This window comes from Phalacrocorax carbo, chromosome 17 (assembly GCF_963921805.1).
Source record: "Phalacrocorax carbo chromosome 17, bPhaCar2.1, whole genome shotgun sequence".
Classification (NCBI taxonomy): domain Eukaryota; kingdom Metazoa; phylum Chordata; class Aves; order Suliformes; family Phalacrocoracidae; genus Phalacrocorax; species Phalacrocorax carbo.
In genome coordinates, this window is record NC_087529.1 from 13,575,372 (window position 1) to 13,593,736 (window position 18,365).

General features: G+C 49.1%; 1 protein-coding gene and 1 long non-coding RNA gene across 8 annotated transcripts in view; one reads left to right on the plus strand and one right to left on the minus strand.

Moving 5' to 3' along the window:
• Positions 1-9,258, minus strand: part of BAZ1B (bromodomain adjacent to zinc finger domain 1B) — a 58,921-nt gene extending 49,663 nt beyond the window's left edge. For 2 of the 5 annotated variants that reach the window (XM_064467996.1, XM_064467995.1), the window contains exons 1-3: positions 8,984-9,255; positions 2,411-2,527; positions 148-292 (exon numbers count right to left, since the gene is read on the minus strand). In XM_064467996.1, the coding sequence (XP_064324066.1) occupies positions 148-292; positions 2,411-2,527; positions 8,984-9,096 (375 nt within the window). In that variant the 5' untranslated portion in view covers positions 9,097-9,255. Of the gene's footprint in view, positions 1-147; positions 293-2,410; positions 2,528-8,983 lie in introns of all 5 variants that reach the window. The other 3 variants (XM_064467994.1, XM_064467997.1, XM_064467998.1) reach the window with 3 other exon arrangements.
• Positions 9,259-9,576: 318 nt separating this feature from the next.
• LOC135316113 (uncharacterized) lies at positions 9,577-17,350 on the plus strand. 3 transcript variants are annotated; one of them, XR_010375563.1, is made up of 4 exons: positions 9,577-9,739; positions 10,127-13,341; positions 14,285-14,331; positions 14,749-17,350. It is a non-coding gene; the product is annotated as an uncharacterized LOC135316113 (long non-coding RNA). The 3 variants fall into 3 exon arrangements; XR_010375564.1 differs by having other exon boundaries at positions 10,127-12,038; positions 12,753-13,341; positions 14,285-17,350; XR_010375562.1 differs by having other exon boundaries at positions 14,285-17,350.
• The last annotated feature ends 1,015 nt before the right edge of the window (positions 17,351-18,365 follow it).

Here is an 18,365-nt window from a genome sequence, read left to right on the forward strand (position 1 = left end):
AGGTGCTGTCACTGGGATTCTATAGAAAAGAAATTCTCACCAGCTTCCTGACAGTGTGACTAACATATTCTTCCCATCTCCTGCCTTTAGCTATCCCACATGAGCTCTGTGTGAAAGCATGGGATAAAATGGAACACAGATTTTTACCTCAAAATCACACTCTTCTCCCACCGCAAATTTGGTCATGATCTCCAGCCAAGCTGCATCCACCAACTTTTCCAAAGATACAGTGTTATGGTGCACTATTTCCAGTACCAATTTCTCATACCAGATGGGGAACTCCTCCTTCAAGCTGAGGAAGCACGTAAAAAGTTTTCATTATTCACGGTATAAAGCCAAAATGCAAAGTAGTCTCCCATTTCGCAATTCCGGGAACATTAACAGCCAGGACAATGTTTGAGGCAGATGCCACATTAGCATGCAAACATCCAAGGGCTTTTTGCTGCACTCCCTCAGCACCCCCCAAAGGGTTAATTGGCATGAAAATACAAATTGTACTTGTCCTTCCCACAAGGAACACCATTCTGGAAGAGCAGCACTGATGGTGAACCCTTGCTTGCTGATTATTACTGCCTCTATTTTAGATGTTAAATATATGCCAAGACCACGTCATTATTCTGGGGCTTGTTACTTTAAAATTTTTGCTTCCAGCAATAACACAATGCTGATGAGCATTTAGCATTTCTTTCTTCCCAGACTGCTAACACAGTAAAGAAGACAGAGGCAGGCCTACACAAGCAAATTACCTTTCCAGAGAAAAATATTTTGTGTGTTTCACCATGTCACGATCTCCAAACTTTTTCAAAGAGGAGAAAGGACTGTTAAAAATTTACTTGACTGACTTCCCTTCTAAAAGATCAGGGCAGTTAGCTGATAGGAGTACTAAGAAATACATTGCATAAAGTTTTCTGGCTAAAAAGTAAAGTCCATTTTAAGTTACTGTAAGGAGGAACAAGATACTCCATTTTTCCTTTTAGCTTCCCAGGCTCAGGGATCCATTGCTGACAATCCTCAGCTGTATTTGCTGCTCTACAACTGCCATGAACACGTTTATCCCTTTAGCAAACTGCCTAAATGAACTCTTTTTATTCAGACTAATGTCAGGTATTAAAGCAGCCAGCAAACTGCCTGGGAAGCTTTTAATCCCATTGCAAAGAGAAAGGACCAAAATCTCATTTCACAGAGTCTTTTTTTCCCTACATTTAGGGAGACTATAGCTAAATTTGTTATTGAGAAATCTTCCATTTATATTTCATTTACATTAAGAAACGTTTTCAGAAGCGGCCAACCAATCCAACATCGTTAACTGAAAGTAAGTGACACTAGACCAGTGTTTTTTGACTCAGGATTATAAGTTTACGGAGTTGACTCTGCAGCCTCCTCTCAAACAAGAGCACTAGGCAGGAAAGACTGAAAACAGTAATACTTCAACCCTTATAGAAATTAGGACTATTAGCAAATAGGTTTCTTATTTGTTGTCTTTAAGGATGTAATAAACCTTAAATGATGGGGAATTTCTCCTTAGGCTAAGGCTCCTAACCCTTCTGCAAATGAATCAGAAATGTGGGTTTTTCATGAGAGGCAGCAGAAAATTTCACCCTAGAGAAGTACTGCTGACTATCCCCCCAGCTTAAATCCAAGAAAAAGACAGAAGACCAAGCTATCAGTTCACAGAACTGAGAAATACACCATTTGTTTGGCAATATTCTTACAATTTGGTAATCATAAAGTTACAGATGTTGTTTGAGCCAAGGACTTGCACCTTTACAGAAAATTCATCTGTATGGCAAGGGTCATGCTGGATCTCAACCAAGGATTCAGGGCCTGGGCTGGGTGCTAGAGGGGAGGTCAGGGACATGGCAGCCCAGAGGAACACTGGTGCTATGAACGGAATAATGGCTCTTGCTGGTTTCCCTTTGTTCCTTATTGTTTCAAGTAGAGCAGATCCCCAAAATCTCACTCAAAAATAATTTTTTTTTTAATTTAGTACAACAACTAATTCCAATGCAGATCTGGAAAAAAACAATTACAGCTGTGGACCTGGCTGATGCGAACCACTTCCAACAGCCTTTTTTAACTGTTTTTTTACTTTAGCTCCTTCAAGATTTCTACCTCCCCATCTGAAAATTCCTCAAGGGGCTTTAAAATATGCCAAGTAGCATATGTTGAACTATTTTGGTTCAAGTAATACCAAGATAGAGCACTAAAGTACATTACTCAACTGCACTAGTGATGGCATCAAATTTGGACTTAATTTGCTTTCAACTCCAGAATCCCCAGATCTACTTATAGCCAGTAAAAAGCTATTGACCTCACCTCATAAACTAGCAATCGCGTATCATTCCCAAGTCCACTCTTCTCTCCCAATGCCTAAACACAGAAACATACCAATTTCTTCACTGGTACTTACAGCTCAGCAACTTCCTGCTCCTCCTCCCAAGCTTCTTTGTGTGTCAGCTGGCTGCTTCCTGTGCTTTTGCACGTCCATATTCGCTCGCTGTACCTCTCTAAACGCGCTTCGTACTCTCTGTAGAAGCGGCAGCTCAGGAAAATAGGATTTATGCAGTGGAGAGCATAATCACAGTAGTACAAGACAATCAAATTCGATTAAACCCTTACTATTGGGGTGCACAAAGGCTGAAGATCACTACAGTACAGTTTGACCTGTGTCTACCATGGAGATGCCGTGTTAAATCCAATAGGTTTTCAGAACAGGACGCACTGGAGCTTTCTGCAGCTGAAATGCCCATCCCGTTCGGCACTAGCATACAGAAGGTGCCACGCCACCGTCGGTTCAGCTTAACTGCACAAGGAGAATACATACAGCTGAACATTTCATGGCACTGCTAAGTTGCTTTTCAGCTTTTCCAGTCTGATTCATTGGAAAACAGCACAAACAGTATCACAGGCACATTCAGGAGACATAGCATGGACTGTTGCTAAATGCCCAACAATATCTGTTGGGGAACTAACGCCTCAGGGTGGTGTTACATAGTCTAGATGCAAATTACAAGTCTACCCCATACCCCCAACCTTCTGAGGAAAAAAACCAAAAGCTTTGAAACAGAAATCACTAGAAAGGCCACCTTTCCTTCAGTTTCCAACAAGAGCAGCCTCCTGCGTTAGCACAACATGAGGATCTTTCACACCGCCTACATCACCTGCTTCACGTACCACATCCAGCCTCAAGGTTAAGTTATTCTGGCCGTTAGGATTAACAGGCACACAGGCAAGTCACCACGGTGCAGACTGCATTATGAATTACAGCATTAGCTCCACTGTTCTAAGCATCTGTGGCTATGCTCTACCCATTCCACCTAAGCAGTAATTAACTGTCAGTGTAAACAGATACAAGGTACTTCCTACTATCCACAGGTAGAACATGTACAGGCACAATGATCAGAAAAGCTAGCACAGTGTAAATCCATACCAATTTACCCCATGGCAGCCTGCTTAAGTGGCCATATGCTTACTGACGGTAATTTAAGAGGAGAAATTATAAGAGAAGCAAGAAAAGCATCTGTCCCTTCTCCTTCAGTGTGCTCTCCAGCAGAAAAGCATGCACTGAGTACAAAGCATACCTTTAACAACTCCAGTGGCTCAGCCTGCTGCAGCACAAGTGCTAATTATGAGAGTCTCTGTGGGAACAAGCAGATTGCTCCACGCTCCTGGGAAGGCAGGGCTACCAGCCACAGCAAATCACTCATTGCATCCTGCATATACTTTGTCTTTCAAGAAAATTTTAGTGCAACTCACCTATCTTTTTGTTCTTATTTGTTTAAGGCTCCTGTTAGGAAGCCAGATTCCAGCTCGAACAAAGCCATTTTTCTTGGTCATTTCTTCACAGCCCCACGTAAAGCACAACAAGGTACAGAAGCTGGACTGTGGACACTGATATACAGGTATCTTACAGCCACAGCAACTGGTGCTATGCAAGAATATAGGCCAGGAACAGAGACACCTCCAGAGGAGGCTGCCACTGCTGCCAGTATTCCCTCTGCCTGGAGCAGGTCTTAAAACCAAGGAGAAATCCTGTGGCTCCCCAGCTTGCTCTGCTTGTGGAGTCTCCTACTCCTCAGCAGATGAACAGTGAGCTGACAAGTCATTACCCCACTATGTTTTGAGCCCTCTGGGCACTTCTTACCCTCCCCTAAGGTTTCAAAGATGTTTAAGTTTTCATAGAAACAAATGAGGTGCTACAGGGCAGGGTCAGGAAGCGCCATCACTGCAGTGGGTCAGTGGCAAGGGGTAGCCACAGCTTACAGAGGAACTCATCTGCACAGCACCACCAACCAGACCAGAAGCGTGACTTTAACAAATTTTTGTGGTAATATTTTGTAGTAATATTGAGCTATTAGAAAAACAAAGGGAAAAAAAATCAAACAAGAAACTAGGAGTCTTCAAACAAGAAATGAGGAGTCCTTGAATTTACAGCAATTAACCACTTCAATAATAACCTTAATACTATTCCTTCCTATGCCTTTCCCACAAAAAGAAGAGTTAAAAGCAATTTCAACCCTCGCAGTAGACAAGAGCCTAAACATACAAGAAACAGTGGTCTTCAGCTTCATCCAGCAACCGCTTCGCTCTCCCCTACTTTCCTTCTGCGCATCCGTGGACACCACCGAGATACGAAGGACTCGCAGCTGCCATCGCGTGAATACTAAAGGGAGGACACATGTCTTAAGGGTTCAGGACATCATCTTAATAAACCTTCAGTAGTCTAACTATAAACAAATATTTGATATATGGCTGGGAAATAAAATTATTATTTACCTCCTTCCCACATTTATCAACTTTATTCTCTTTAGACCTGCGAGGAGATTCCTTTCCTTCCAGCAAGGAGAGCAAATAAATGCTGATCTCCAGTTGAAAAATAATTGAAATACGTGTTTTTTCCTAACACCATTTCCCACATTGACAGGAAGATCCATGAGAATTTTCCCCTCCTTGTACACATATATGCGAACAAGCTTAATCACACCATATCAGGACCCATGTTTTTCAGATCAACACCAAATTTAAAAGCAGCAGGTATAGCAATTTTCCTACCCAGCTCAGCTCTGCCTCTCAAGTGCAATATAGTTCCACTCACAGCTGGTCAGCTCATCTAACACTGACCCCCAGGCACAGTCCTTAACAAGCGCTCGAGACTCGTGCCCACCTTACCTCTGTGCTCTCCTGTAAGCTCCGGAGACAGGTTCTGCTTTGAAATACTGGGGCCAACACAAAGCCAAAACCCAGGATGTTTTTGCAAAGTTTACTATAGCTCAAAATTTCCACTACACATATGTTAGTTGTCCTTTCCACCCAGATTAGAAACAAACCCCAGAAATTTCAGACTGTTCATCAGGTCTGATTCAGGACTACAAGCAAGGGCTCACTGGCACGCCATAACCAACCCATCTCTCTACACGGCTGGACCTGCCATTGCCACAAATTCCCAGCACAATAATAAAAAATCCTGGACACCAGCTACTTGTGAACATTCCCTGAAAAGCCATGAATAACACACTTGCTAAATTAAATGGCTGACTACCCACTGCGTACCAGTTAATACATCACATCTGTTCACATCACACTGGAGAGGACTTAATGTCAAAAGGCAGAAAACAAAGTTACATTAAAAACAAGGGACCCTTTTAAATAAAAATGTTTAAACGTAAACAAGCTAATCACTGCACAGGATTACTATGAAATGGATACAGTTTACTTCTTCCTGGGTTATCAATGCTCTCCGAGAAATGACTATTGACTCCAAAATAGCTTTAGAGTCTCTTAATTGTTTCAACTTGTGTTAACCAAGAAAGCAAACTAACCAGGAAGGTCAGTACATTTCTAAGATGCTGCTCCCTGAGTGGGTGGCAAAGCTTTCCTAGAACTGCAGAGCGTGACGTGACCATGCTTTGGTGCTGCCATCTTTCAGCCAGTTTAACGAGCTGATATCACACCTGAAGACGTGAAATGCAAGCCTTTAACTTGCATGCCAAACGTGGCCTGATTCCTCATGTTCTCTGTGCTGCTCACCACACAAAAACACTAACTAAAGACAGGCAGCAAGCTTTTATCTGGGGAGGAAAACAACACAGCCTCCCCAAAACCGTACACGGATGGCTGAAGGAAACCTTTGGCTGGAATAGTCCCTTCTTGCTGGTGCAGGCTGGTTAGCTCTCTGACCAGAGCATCTCTCTTGAGCTGGCAGCGTGGTTTTCCAAACCGCAGCCGGCACAGCGGAACACACGCTGCAGCAGCCTCACGCTAACGGAAGAGATGACCTGCTCACCAGGGAACAAATTCAGTGTTTGGTACACATCAAATGCTTAGGGCACGTAAAACAGACCAGGTCCACAGGTGACCTAAACCAGAAAAGAACGCACCACACGCGCAGCATTTGCCTGACACCTCACATATCTCAGAGCAGCTCCCACAGAGCTCCCAAAAGGACAACTTTCTCTCTGACTACCCAGCAATCCACCTCCCAAACACACAATTAGCAAGGCTCACCCTGAGTCAGACACCCAAGTCCAAGGCTTCGCCAGGACACAGCAAGCTCTACACATCATGGTTTCTCTTAGAAGGTTTTGGGGGGATTTGGCAGTCAAAGGCAGGCATATAAAGCTACAAAGAAATACCAGACCCAAATAAACACCTGAGCATTGATGACCAGCCTATCTGTCTGTCCACTGCTTCTAGACACCTTAACACGTGTCCACAGTCAGACTTCTCATATACAATACCCCAGTCTCCATTTTTTCTTCAACCCAACCAACAGTCCTAAAAAAACCAAAAAGGTCTTAAGAACTTTTTGTGTCTTTCAAACACCTCAGTTGTACCTGTGCAGTATAAGAACCCGTACACCCTTTAGGGGAAGAGTTGATCAATAGTTTTTCAAGCTGGAAAAAGAAAAGTTCAGGAGACCATATTCTGCCAGGCCTCAGCATAAACAAGACTGAGCACTGCTCTGGGTGAAGACTCAGGTAGCTCTCGACATACCCCCTCTGCAGGCCGTTCCCATCCACAGAGGCCACTGCTCTGTGCTATCTACGATAAATAGAAGTGACCAAAAAAGCCCCCTCCAAGTTTTCCTTAGGTAACATCTCCCTTCAATTTACTGACTTATTTGCAATTTTCTGTTCCACTTTTTGCCTAGCTTATATTACACACAGTCAACAAAGCAAGATAGAAACCCAACATTACTTAGTTTCTCTTTTTAGCTTCATGACGTCTATCTGCCAAAGATGAACTTTCTAGAACATGCTAGGCTGTCCACCTCCCATGGCATCCCAAGCAGTACTTTCTCCAAGAGAAGAGCACCCCTTTAGAACCTCAGTGCTTTTCTTGGTTTCCTCTTTGCTTCTGACCCTGCAGCTAATGCCATCCCCTATGAAGATGAGAAACTGTCCCTTTTTTTCCTTAATACCATCCAAGTGTCTGCAGAAACATGTCTTCCATCTACTCATAGATCCAAAAGAGCGATACCAACACACTGGTGCTCTCAGAAGGTGCCCCCTAACTCCTCTGTGCTCTTCCTACAAGGTAGAAAATGTTAAAGCCACATCTTCTTTTACAAAAGCAGTAGTTAGGATTAATTTCTGTCTTTCTGATCACTGACAGTTATTCATATGGGAAGCGAGAGAACAGGTCTCTGCCTGGTCAGATGGATGACTGAGCTACTTTCAGTTTGCATGCACCACAACAGCAGGCTTTTGAGTCATGGATTGAATGCTTTTAAATTAAAATACTCTTAAAAAGCAAGTATCTAACACTCTACCCAACCTCATTTTATCGGGCTAAATGCATTCGCAATGCCTATCTGCACTCAGACACGCATTTCCCCTTCAAAAGCTACCTAATCCTTCCTGAGGCTTTCACTGGCTGTTCTTCATACTGAAGTAACAGGACACTCTCCAATACAGGGGTCTGTAGAAGTTCTGGAGTTCCTTTGTCTTCTGCACCGCCAAGATCACCGCCAACATATTATCCTATATTCCCACATTTCCACCTCTCTTCCAGCTTTCCTTCAAACCTCAATTGCTCAGATTTTGATCCTTGTAACACAAAGAGCAAACAAGCCTCCTGAAGCAGCAGTTTGCAGGTCACAGTGCAGAAGCCCTGCCCCTCCAGCCATACACAGGACCTGAGCAGTAACGCTGCCTCCGAGACCGCACACCGTCTGTGACAGTTATCTGCCGTGCCTGCCTCCACTCCCTGCCGCTCGAAGACTGTCACATGCTGCCTCTCACGGAAGCACACAATAAATAAATAAATAAGTCTTTTGCATGCAGAAGCGGCCCAGAAGATACTCACGGTCAGACTGAAAACCTGGGTTCTCCACAGGCAAGCTGCTTCTGTCGCTATTTTACTCTCCCCCTTGCAGAAGTCTCTAGTTCCAGTACCAGCCCTTGCCCACCAGAACGCACACCCCGAGTTTGCACCCCAGCCCCCTTCGAGACCCACTTCTGCGCCAACTGCATTGATCAGCCCCCATGCACCGGTATCCGCTGGCGGCGCAGGCGGCGCCGGCTCCCATCAGCCTTCACCCGTTAGTCCCCTTCCACGGCCGCACCATCTCTCGGCGCTTCAGCCCCGCGGAGCCGCGTCCCGGCTCCCCCCACCCGGAACCGCCCTTGGACCGGGTCAGGACCTCGGCCGGGAACAGCCACCCCCGGCACCGCGGCCGAGCCCGGCGGCAGCGCGGCCCGGGCCCCCCTCACGGCCCCACTGCCCCCACGGCCAGGACTCCTCCCAAGGCCCGGGCACCCCCTCCCGCTTTGTCCTGCCCCGCCGCCCGCTCGCCCCCCCGCGCCGCGCCGGGCCGCCCCCCGGCAGTGTCGGGGTCGCCGCCGAGACCGGCTCCGCGCCCAGCAGCAGCGGCGAGGCCCGGGAGGCCCGGGGGCGGCCTCCGCAGCGGGTGGCAGCAGCGGCGGCGCCGCTGAAGCCCCCCCGCTCCCTTTTCCCCCGCCGCGCCGGGCCAAGCGGATACTCGCGGGTGCGGAAGGCCTCCTGCGTGTGAGGGATGACGAACCGCTCCCCCGGCTCCCCCGGCGGCAGCGGCTTAGCCAGCGGGAAAGGCTTGCGGCCCAGCAGCGGCGCCATGGTGGGGCGAGGTGGGGTCCCGGCCGCAGCCGGCGGATCCGCGCGACGACCCCGGCAGCGGCGGGACCCGGGCGGGAGGATTGAAAAATGGCGGGAGATTCCCCTCCCCCTCCCGGGCGGGCGGCGGGCCGAGCCTCGCCGCGCGCAACCGAACTTGCCTGCTGGTCCGCGGGACCCGCCCCCGCCGCCGCGGACCCGGCAGCCTACTGGCGGGCCGCCCGCACTGCCTGCCTTTGATTGGCTGGGCAGCCCGCCAATCGCGCCGCCTCGCCCCACCCGCCGGCGCAGCAAGTTCGCTTGCACCGCGGGCGAGGTGAGAGGTCGCGTTATGTAAGTGGTAGAGAGCGCGACTCCATTTTGTGTCCCCGTTATCCGCCCGCCCCCCTCCCCGCGGCGACCAATCGGAGCGCGCCGCCGCCCCCCCGCCCATCCGGGTACCGCGGCGGGGCCGCGCGCCGGGCTTTGTCCTCCGCGGTAGGCTCGTGCCGCCCGCCACCTCTTAAAGGGGCAGTGGCGCGCAGGGCATTGTGGGGGTCTGGCGGCTGTGGTGAGGCGCGGGTGTTCTCGGGTGCGGGTCCCAGGGGAGCGTCCCCTCAGCGGTAGCCTCGCCCCGCTGGGCTGGGTGGTTCCGCTCCGCGAGTGGGTGGGGGGAGCGAAGCGGCGGCTCCGCCGGGCCGGGCCCTGGGGCGGGGGAGGCGGGCGGGCCGTGCTGCTGGGCCGGGCTGTTTGTGCCGGCAGCGTTGTAGGGCGGCGGCAGGGGCTCGCCCAAGCGGTCCCCGGGCCGCGGCCCCGCGGGGCCGGGCCGGGCCGGGCCGGGCCGGAGGAGGCTCCCGCGCCCCGAGGCGCCGGTGTGGGGTGGGCGGTGGCACCGCGCGGCGCGCGGAGGCCGTGCCTGCGGCCTCTGTGGCGGTGGGTGCAGCGGGGTGGGAGGCCCGGGCACCCCGGGGGTGCTGCGCCAGGGGGAGGAGGCAAGGCAAGAAGCTGAGAGTTGTGGGTTTGGGCTTTTTATGGTTTTCTGTTTTTTTAATAGACGGTGGATGTGGCAGCTTGTGTTACCCGTGCGTACTAGGGATCGGAGAGGCCGCAGCTCCAGCGCTGCCTGCCAGAAGCAGTCATGGTGAAAAATACAAGCGCAGCAGTGCTCCCTCTAACCCCTTCGTCAGTGATGTGCAAAACAGATTCCATTTATAATCTAGTGTATTAAGTGATATTTGAGCAATCCTGGATCGCTCTTGTCTCATGGCACTGAGGAGTAGGTCTGCTTTGTATAGGCCTGCTGTGGCTGCTTCAGGATGAAAAGCAGCAGCCTTGGCAAACTTGTTAGAGCTGTGTGGGATAAATTCAACTCCCCACATTACCCATAATGTTAGGTACAGCCTTGGTATGACCTGGAGTATAAACGTTGCATCCTCCCATCATGAATCTCCACTAAAAAAGCTAACTGTGTAGAATGTCAGCACAGGAGTTACTGCCTTATCCCAAAGGCTTCGTGTAGGGGCTAAAGAGAGTCGGTAATAACAGCAAATGTTCCCCCCTCCGCCCTGCCAGCCCTCAGTGAATGTGCATGGAGATGTACCTGCTCCCTGGGAACTCATGAGCAGCTGGAGCTCTGCTGGGCCCTGAAGTATGGAACCTCCCCACCGCCGCTGAGCAACAAAGTCAGAAAGTCTCGGTCTCACTGGTTTGGTGTTTGGCCACCTGACTAGCCGAGCCCCCTTCTCCTAAGCATGTGGCAAATCCATGAAAGGTGTAGTGAAGTGTGATGCTATTTCATTGAAAGTTAATCTGGTAGTTTTGAAAAGTTCCCTGACTTTCAGTGTGGTGCATACAAATGATGAGGTAGGTCAGGGCGTCACTAAATAGAAGATAACAATTTATTGGAGGGAGAATTGGGCTGGAGAAAGGTTCACAAGGAGTTGGTTTTAGAGAATGACTTAATTCTGGTAATTTACCAAGCCGTGTACAAGGCTGGGAGAGGCTGCAAGCACAGAGAAGGGTCAGGTGCAGGACAATTGGGGAAATTCCCTTCAGAAGAAAAGCCATACAGAGCACAAACTTGTGTACTGAAGGAACTTCTAAGCAGGGAGTTCTTGGCTGGAAGTAACAGGAGGAGGAAATGTCCTGTTGCATGATTTTTGCTTCTGAAGTCTGCATTTTCAAGCAGATTACTAGGAACATGAGCTCTTTCCTCAGGAAGAGTGAGGAGATGTGACAGAGGGCAAACACATCGCTCAGCTGTCAGCAGATCTTCTCTCTTCTGGTGTGAAGGGGTTGATCACTCGGCAGCAGAGAAAGTCCTACATCTGGTGTACACAGAGCACGTCCATCGCCTGTGCGTCCCTGCTGCCGGCGGGGTGCAGTTTGCACAAACGCTGGTTTGCAGATGTCAGCCTCCTTATGTATTTGGGTTATCTAACACTGAACCAGAGCTCCAAAGGTGGTCTTGCTCCAGCAGCGTGCAGACTGGGGAGGCGGCTGGCCTGAACAGATCTGGGAAGGTATTGCTGCACAGCTGCCGCTCCAAAGCTGACTTTGGTTCTGGTTGTCCTGTTTGGTAGTCACCCTGCAAGTCCCTGGGGGTGTGAGTGGTGGTGACTGCTGCTCTCAGCCTGCAAAGCCTAGTTTCTAATTGAAAGCTGGTTTCCATCTCAGCCAGTTTTTCAGCAGTTTATCTCAACACTTCATGTTCCTGCTGGCAGAAAATATCTGATAAATACACATACCTACTCCAAACGTTTCCTTCCATAGACTTCTGCACCCTGGGTCAGCCTGGAGCCTCAACTAACGCCACTGCAGGCTTCCAGAGCACCTTCTGGAGGCCGATTTCCTTCCTCTGTGCTGAAGAAATGACACTGTGCCCTGCAACACACGCTTTCAAGCAGTGGAGGAAATGCGGTGTGCTGAAGGGCTGTGCCCTGCTGACTCACAAACGCATCTCCTAGGTGTGTGTGCATCTGTGCTCAGCCCCTCAGTGCAAGCGGTAAAGCTTATTCTGGTGCTGTTTCCTTTCTGACAGCAATTGCAACGTGCATAAGTCCATCAAGCTAAATGTCCCCCTGTTTTCAAAGCCAATGCTTCCTTGTACACCTCTGTGCAATGTGCCTGAAGTGGTGCATGGCATCTGTGCAGGGTTCAAGGACAGATATCCCCTCAGGGAAGCTACAAATCCCTTGTGTTGGTGGATGGTATCATATCTCTAAGAGCCTGTGGCATGTTTTTTGCAGCCCTTTCGGTGCAAGAGTGCACCCAGCTCTCTTGCTGCATTGCAAAGAGTGACCCTGGTTACTGTCACTGTACAACAGTTGTACTTCTGATCCCCACAGTGCCAGTTCCCTGCTTCCTTAGCTGAAGATACACCATTTCCTGCGTGTACCCCGCAGGGCATGCTTAGCAGGTATTTTAGCTCCTCACACATTCCCAAAAGCACAGAAACAGCATTTTATTCCCATATGAAATCACACTGACAGCTCTCCTGTATTTTTGCTGCGCTCTGCAAAGTGGCCTTCCTCAACCTCTTTGCATCCCTGAAGCCAAGGCATGAGCACAGCTTGCTGTTGTTCTTTTTCCATATCTGAGTTACTTACTGAAATGTTCATTTCTTTCAAAATTTTTCTTAGTAAAATGATTCTTAGTAATCAAGAATTTTCCTTTCCCAGTTGAAGTCCTTCCACATGCCTTGCCAAAGCACCTTCTGAGTACACAAAGCTCAAGCTGTCCTCTGGGATGGTGTTTGGTACCTCTGACTCTTAGGACAAAGACTCATTCTTGTTATCACAGCAGGGAGAACTGGGAGCCTCTTACCTGTCCACAACCTCAGAAATCCCACCGCTGCTTCTAATAACAGCTCCAGTGGCAGAAAACCTTTTGGATACCAGAGCCAGGAGCCTGGTGCTCAGGGGAAATCCTGCCGGATCAACCCAGGGATATGGGAGCTGGTGCAGCTGCAAGTTCATACCCTACAGGTTCTAGGTCCCCGGGTACCAGCAGGCTCTGCTGCCGCACCCTTCCCCCTTGCCTTCTTAGCCCCAAAATCTTTGGTGCAGTGCTGCTGCTCATGCTGCGGTACTGCTACAGAGCAACAGTCAAACGTGCAGGCAGCGTTACTCAAACGGAGCCCCGAAGAGCTGGAGGATCTTTGCCAATCACCCCACTCTAACCTTGTAATGATGGGATCCAGGCAGCCACTTCAAGGAAGGAGAAGGACCCTGTCACCCAAATCCTGTCCCTCCAAGGCAGCATGTCAAAGTGAGTCATGGGGGCTTGGGAGACCCATTGCTATTTATGAGGTTCTATAAATGATGTCGCAGGCTTCCCAGCACATGGAAAACCTGTGATAGCCAAGAAACTATTCCTACCAGTTTAACAGCTGACAAGAAGGGAAGGAAGATCCATCCAATATGTGTCCTCTGGCAGCAAGTGGGCCACCATCAGTTCCAGCAGACCAGCTCCCAGGGGATCACAGGGAAGGGAATCTGGAATTTGCGACAATGCAAATCCTTGATCCAAGCTGAGTTGCCAAATCCTTGGCAAATCCAAACTGAGTTAAGGCAGTTGAGCATTAGATGTTCTGCACCCATGAGATTTGTTATCCGAGGGTCACAAAGCCCATAGTGAAGGTATATCCTGAAAACGCCCATGCTTTTGTGTGCTAAGCGTCCATGTGCCTCATTGGAGAAACTGGCACCTACTGGGTGATGTGGGTTCTCCTCCCTTGGTCAGAGATAACTACACCAGCTCAGCTATGTCACCTGCAAGCCTGTGGGCAGAGGTGGCGGTGCTTGATGCACAGAAATGTATCCAGGGCTGTCAGTGACTTGCATTCTGGTTCTCCATTCCTGTGGACGCAGAGCAGGCTTGTTCTGGTATCGTCCCTGAGTGACATCTCTGTGTTGCTGGTTTTCTGCTGCTGGGTGGTGCTGATTGTTGCATGGCAGAAATTGTGCTTTGCTACAAGCTGGCGTAGCTAAAGTTTGACTGTGCCTGTGGAAAAAGGCAGGTTTTGTGCCATTCGTACTCCCACTTCCCAGAGAGATGCCTCACAGCCCCCAGCGCTCACTGCATTTCACTTCCTATTCCCAAACCCCACGTTGCAGCTCTGTGCAAGGAGCGCCCTGGAAATGGCCAGCATCTGTCATGTACCGGGCACCTTGGGCTGCTGGTTCTTCTGAGCTTTGGCGTTTTTTTGCAGATGCGGTGAGGAGCTCCCCTGGCACTGGTACATCACCAGGAAGGCAGGTGAATTTCTTACGCAGCTCTTCTTTCTCCCTGCCAGTCTTGAGCATGGCAGGGCTGGCTTGTAGTGCTGACGCTCTGCAGTTTTGCAGCCAGCACCATTAATCTGCAGGTCTCTGAGCTTGAGTTAATTAAAGTTTGCAGTCTCCCTTTGGACTGAATGAATGAAAACCCATTTTGGCTTGATGGAGATCTCTTCAGTGCTGCTCACTTATAGCCTGGTTCTCAGGAACAGAGAGACCTTTTCCCAGCATTTTAATGGTATGAAAGAACCCTAGAGTGCATGTAACTCACTGCTAACTTCCCTGGGTGTAATGCAGAAGGTGATTAATCAGATATATTTCTGTTTTAAACTGCTGGGGGTACTCCCTCATTGAATTTTCCCCATTTCTTTTCTCGTGCTGTGTCCCCCGGCCTCAGCGGTAACCCAAGTGTCGTGGTTCAGCCCCAGTCGGCAACTAAACACCCCGCAGCCGCTCGCTCACTGCCCCCACCCCTGTGCGACGGGGGAGAGAATCGGAAGAGCAAACGAACTTGTTGGTTGAGATAAGCACAGTTTAATAATTACAATAAAATAATAATTATAATAATGATTTTGATAATAACGACAATAATGTTAATGTAATAAAATGGAAAAGGAAGGAAAAAAAAGGGAAAAAAACCACAGAAACACGAACGACACAACCGCTCACCACCTGCCAACTGACGCTGCCCGTCCCCCAGCCGCGATTGCTGCCTCCCTCCCCCCCCACCAGCCCCTACCAGTAACCTACTGGGCATGACGTTACATGATATGGAATGTCCCTTTGGCCAGTGTGAATCCCCTCTCTGGCTGTGCCCCCTCCCCTCCCGGCTGCTCGTGCCCCCGGCAGAGCCTGGGGAGCTGGAGAAGCCCTTGACTAGCACAAGCGCTGCCCAGCAACAACCAAACCATCGGTGTGTTATCTCAACATTTTTTTCATGCTAAGTTCAAAGCACAGCACGAGGCCACCTAGAGTGAAGAAAGTTAACTCTATCCCAGCTAAAACCATGACACAAGATACCAGGAGATGTCAATTTTGTGTTCCTACAAATATGTATAACATGAAAAACTTTATCTGTACTTAAATATAAATATGCCATTTTTGTGTTTGACAAGTCTTCATGTCTCCGTGGAAAATACCTCTGTTGAGAAACAGGAGCAGGACTCAGCTGATTTTGGTATTTTCTTGGCTTTTCCAGTCACTTTTGGCCATCAATGATCCCTTTTACATATAAATTATGTATTGTTTAAGTCCTGAAACTGTCCCAAAATGTGGTTGAAGCTTATTAAGAAATATCATTTATTTCAAGTTGGAACAGCTCATAAGAGCCTTCCCAAGGCAAAGCTCAGGTTCCTGTCCTGTCTCCAACCCTGGGAGCTACGAGCCACTCTGAAGCCCACTTCTTGCCTACGCCACCCTTCCAGCCCCCGTCCCTCTGCTCACTGGGCTTTTCCGTTTGCTGTCTGCCAGGCACTGGTACACCTGTGTTACCTACTTGCACCGGGTGCTGTGTGCCCTGGGGGTTCGGCAGGAGTGGACGTACAAACTGGAACCAGTTCTGCTCCTGAGGGACAGAGCCAATGGTGTCATTCATTTCTGTAGCAGACATGAGAGTATCTGGATCTTGCACTTAACGTTTACCAGATTGTAGGTGTAATTACCGGATTATTGTCATGTATTTGACAGATTGCCTTAGTAGAAGAAGGATCACGTTATTTCTGCTGGTGGAGTAATAAAACCATTTATCTTCACAGGGTGTTTGAGGTGTTTGTAATCTTGGAAACAGATTTGTGCTTTGAGTATCCCTATAACACATCAGTTAATGCACGGAACACGGTGTCTGTTGGCATACAGAAGTCACCTGTATTTTCCACAGCATTTTAAATGATTGTTTAACAGGCAGGAGATAGTGGTAATACTGTAAGATAAGGTTAAAGTGAATTAACAGCATAAGAACGCATACCAGTGGAGGCAGCTACAAATACATCCCTCCCTCTTCCCATGATCCAACGTATGGATCCAGCAGTGTGCTTAGAGACAGGAGGGGATATTTTCCTGATGACAGAAGTCAGCTGCACCCTGGATGCTTCTTCCAAGGTGCTGGAGAGAGCTCGTGTGTTTGGATGACTGCCAGCCCTCACTTGGCTATGGGTGCTGAGGAGGACAAGGCTCATCGCCTGTTATTTTCCTGTGCAAGTGCCCTGTTGTGCAGCAAGAAATTACTTCACAGGATCACTTAATAGGTAGAATGCAGTCACAGAGTGGGTATTTAAAGGGCTTCTCTGACAGCCTGTGTAGGGCTGCTGGACACAGTCTCTCTCTCTGTCCACTGCATTGCTACACCGGTATCTTTAACTTGGCTTCTATGTTTGGACTAAATTTGGGCTCGTTCTTCCTACATGAAAAGGCACATCGGTGTCTTGCTGTGCTTAGCTTAGTCTCAGCCCGGTCACTTCCAAGTTTGTCCATGCAATTGGAACCTCCTCGTCTGCTCCCATGGTGCATCCTCTGCTTGGCTTTATCACAGCAAATGCCCTTCCTTGACTCTCGTTTCTCAGCCAGTTCCTGTATCCTGCCATGGTACTGCCAGAACTGCCCCTACCCATCCTGCCTGGTGTGAGGGCAGGGGCAGGGCCTGCCAGGGTGCCTGGCTTCCCACTGGCATCCTACCATGCCAGGCAAACAGGGATGGTGGGGAGCACCTGGCTGTCCTAAATGATTCTCTGGAAGTACTAATGCCTCCATGGTTTTTCTGTTCCAAGTAAGTGTCTGTCCTGGATTTGGCTGACATAAAGTTAATTTTCCTCCTAGTAGCTGGCACAGTGCTGTGTTTTGGATTTAGTGTGACAATAATGCTGATAACACACTGAAGTTTGTTGTTGTTGCTAAGTAGCGCTTACACTAGTCAAGGACCTTTCAGCTTCCCGTGCTCTGCTGGGTGCACAAGGATCTGGGAGGGGGCGCAGCCAGGACAGCTGACCCCAACTGCCCAAAGGGATATTCCATACCGTGTGTCATCATGCTCAGTATATAGGCTGGGGGGAGTTGGCTGGGGACAGTGATCACTGCTCAGGGACTGGGTGGGCATCAGTCAGTGGGTGGTGAGCAATTGTATCGTGCATCACTTGCTTTGTATATTATTATCATTATTATTATTATTATTATTAATTATTACTACTAATACTAGTATTTTGCTTTATTTCAATTATTAAGCTGTTTTTATCCCAACTCATGAGTTTTTTCACTTTTACTCTTCTGATTCTCTCCTCCATCCCACCATGGGGGGGTGAGCGAGCGGCTCTGTGGGGCTTAGTTGCTGGCTGGGGTTAAACCATGACAGCATCTGTCCCTAATTTCTGCACACATATATGGACCATAAAGTTATTGCTGAGGTATCTAAAGCTTTCTTATGGTCACACTTGCTCTTATTTACTGCTACTACCAGAATGGATATCTAATGCCATAAATCTAGTGGTGAGTTTAAGAATGGCGTTTGAGGATGCCCATTACTTCTGTAAAGTGTTGTAGGAGTCATTTTCAAACCACAGGCAGCACACAGACAGTGAAAAAAGGATTGCGTGGTGCTTCCCATAAACCTTGACTTGATTACATGTAATTTTGTCAGACCTTAAACTGCTTGGGCTGAAATTCCTGCCATGCCTGCCTCTCTGGGCTGCAGGGGAGGGTGAGGAGAAGAGGGAAAGCTGGAGTGCAATGCAAAGAGAAGGGGGTTGGGATTTTGGGGGGCCTGTACAGACCCAGGGAGCAGTGTAGTTTGGGGAGGAGGTGTTTGGCCAAAAGGCAGAGGTGAGCCAGCACAGCCCTGCTGCGGGCTCAGACACTGTGGGGCCGCACGAGGGGTCTGGCTGTGGGGCATGACAATGTGTGGGCAGGGGCCAGCAGGCACGAGGCAGGGGGTAGCCCCAGGGGAGCCAGGGGCAGGGCAGGGGGCCGAAGGAGGCAGGACCCACAGAGAGGGATAGGAGGGTGTGCCACCTGTCTTCCCTGTGTCCA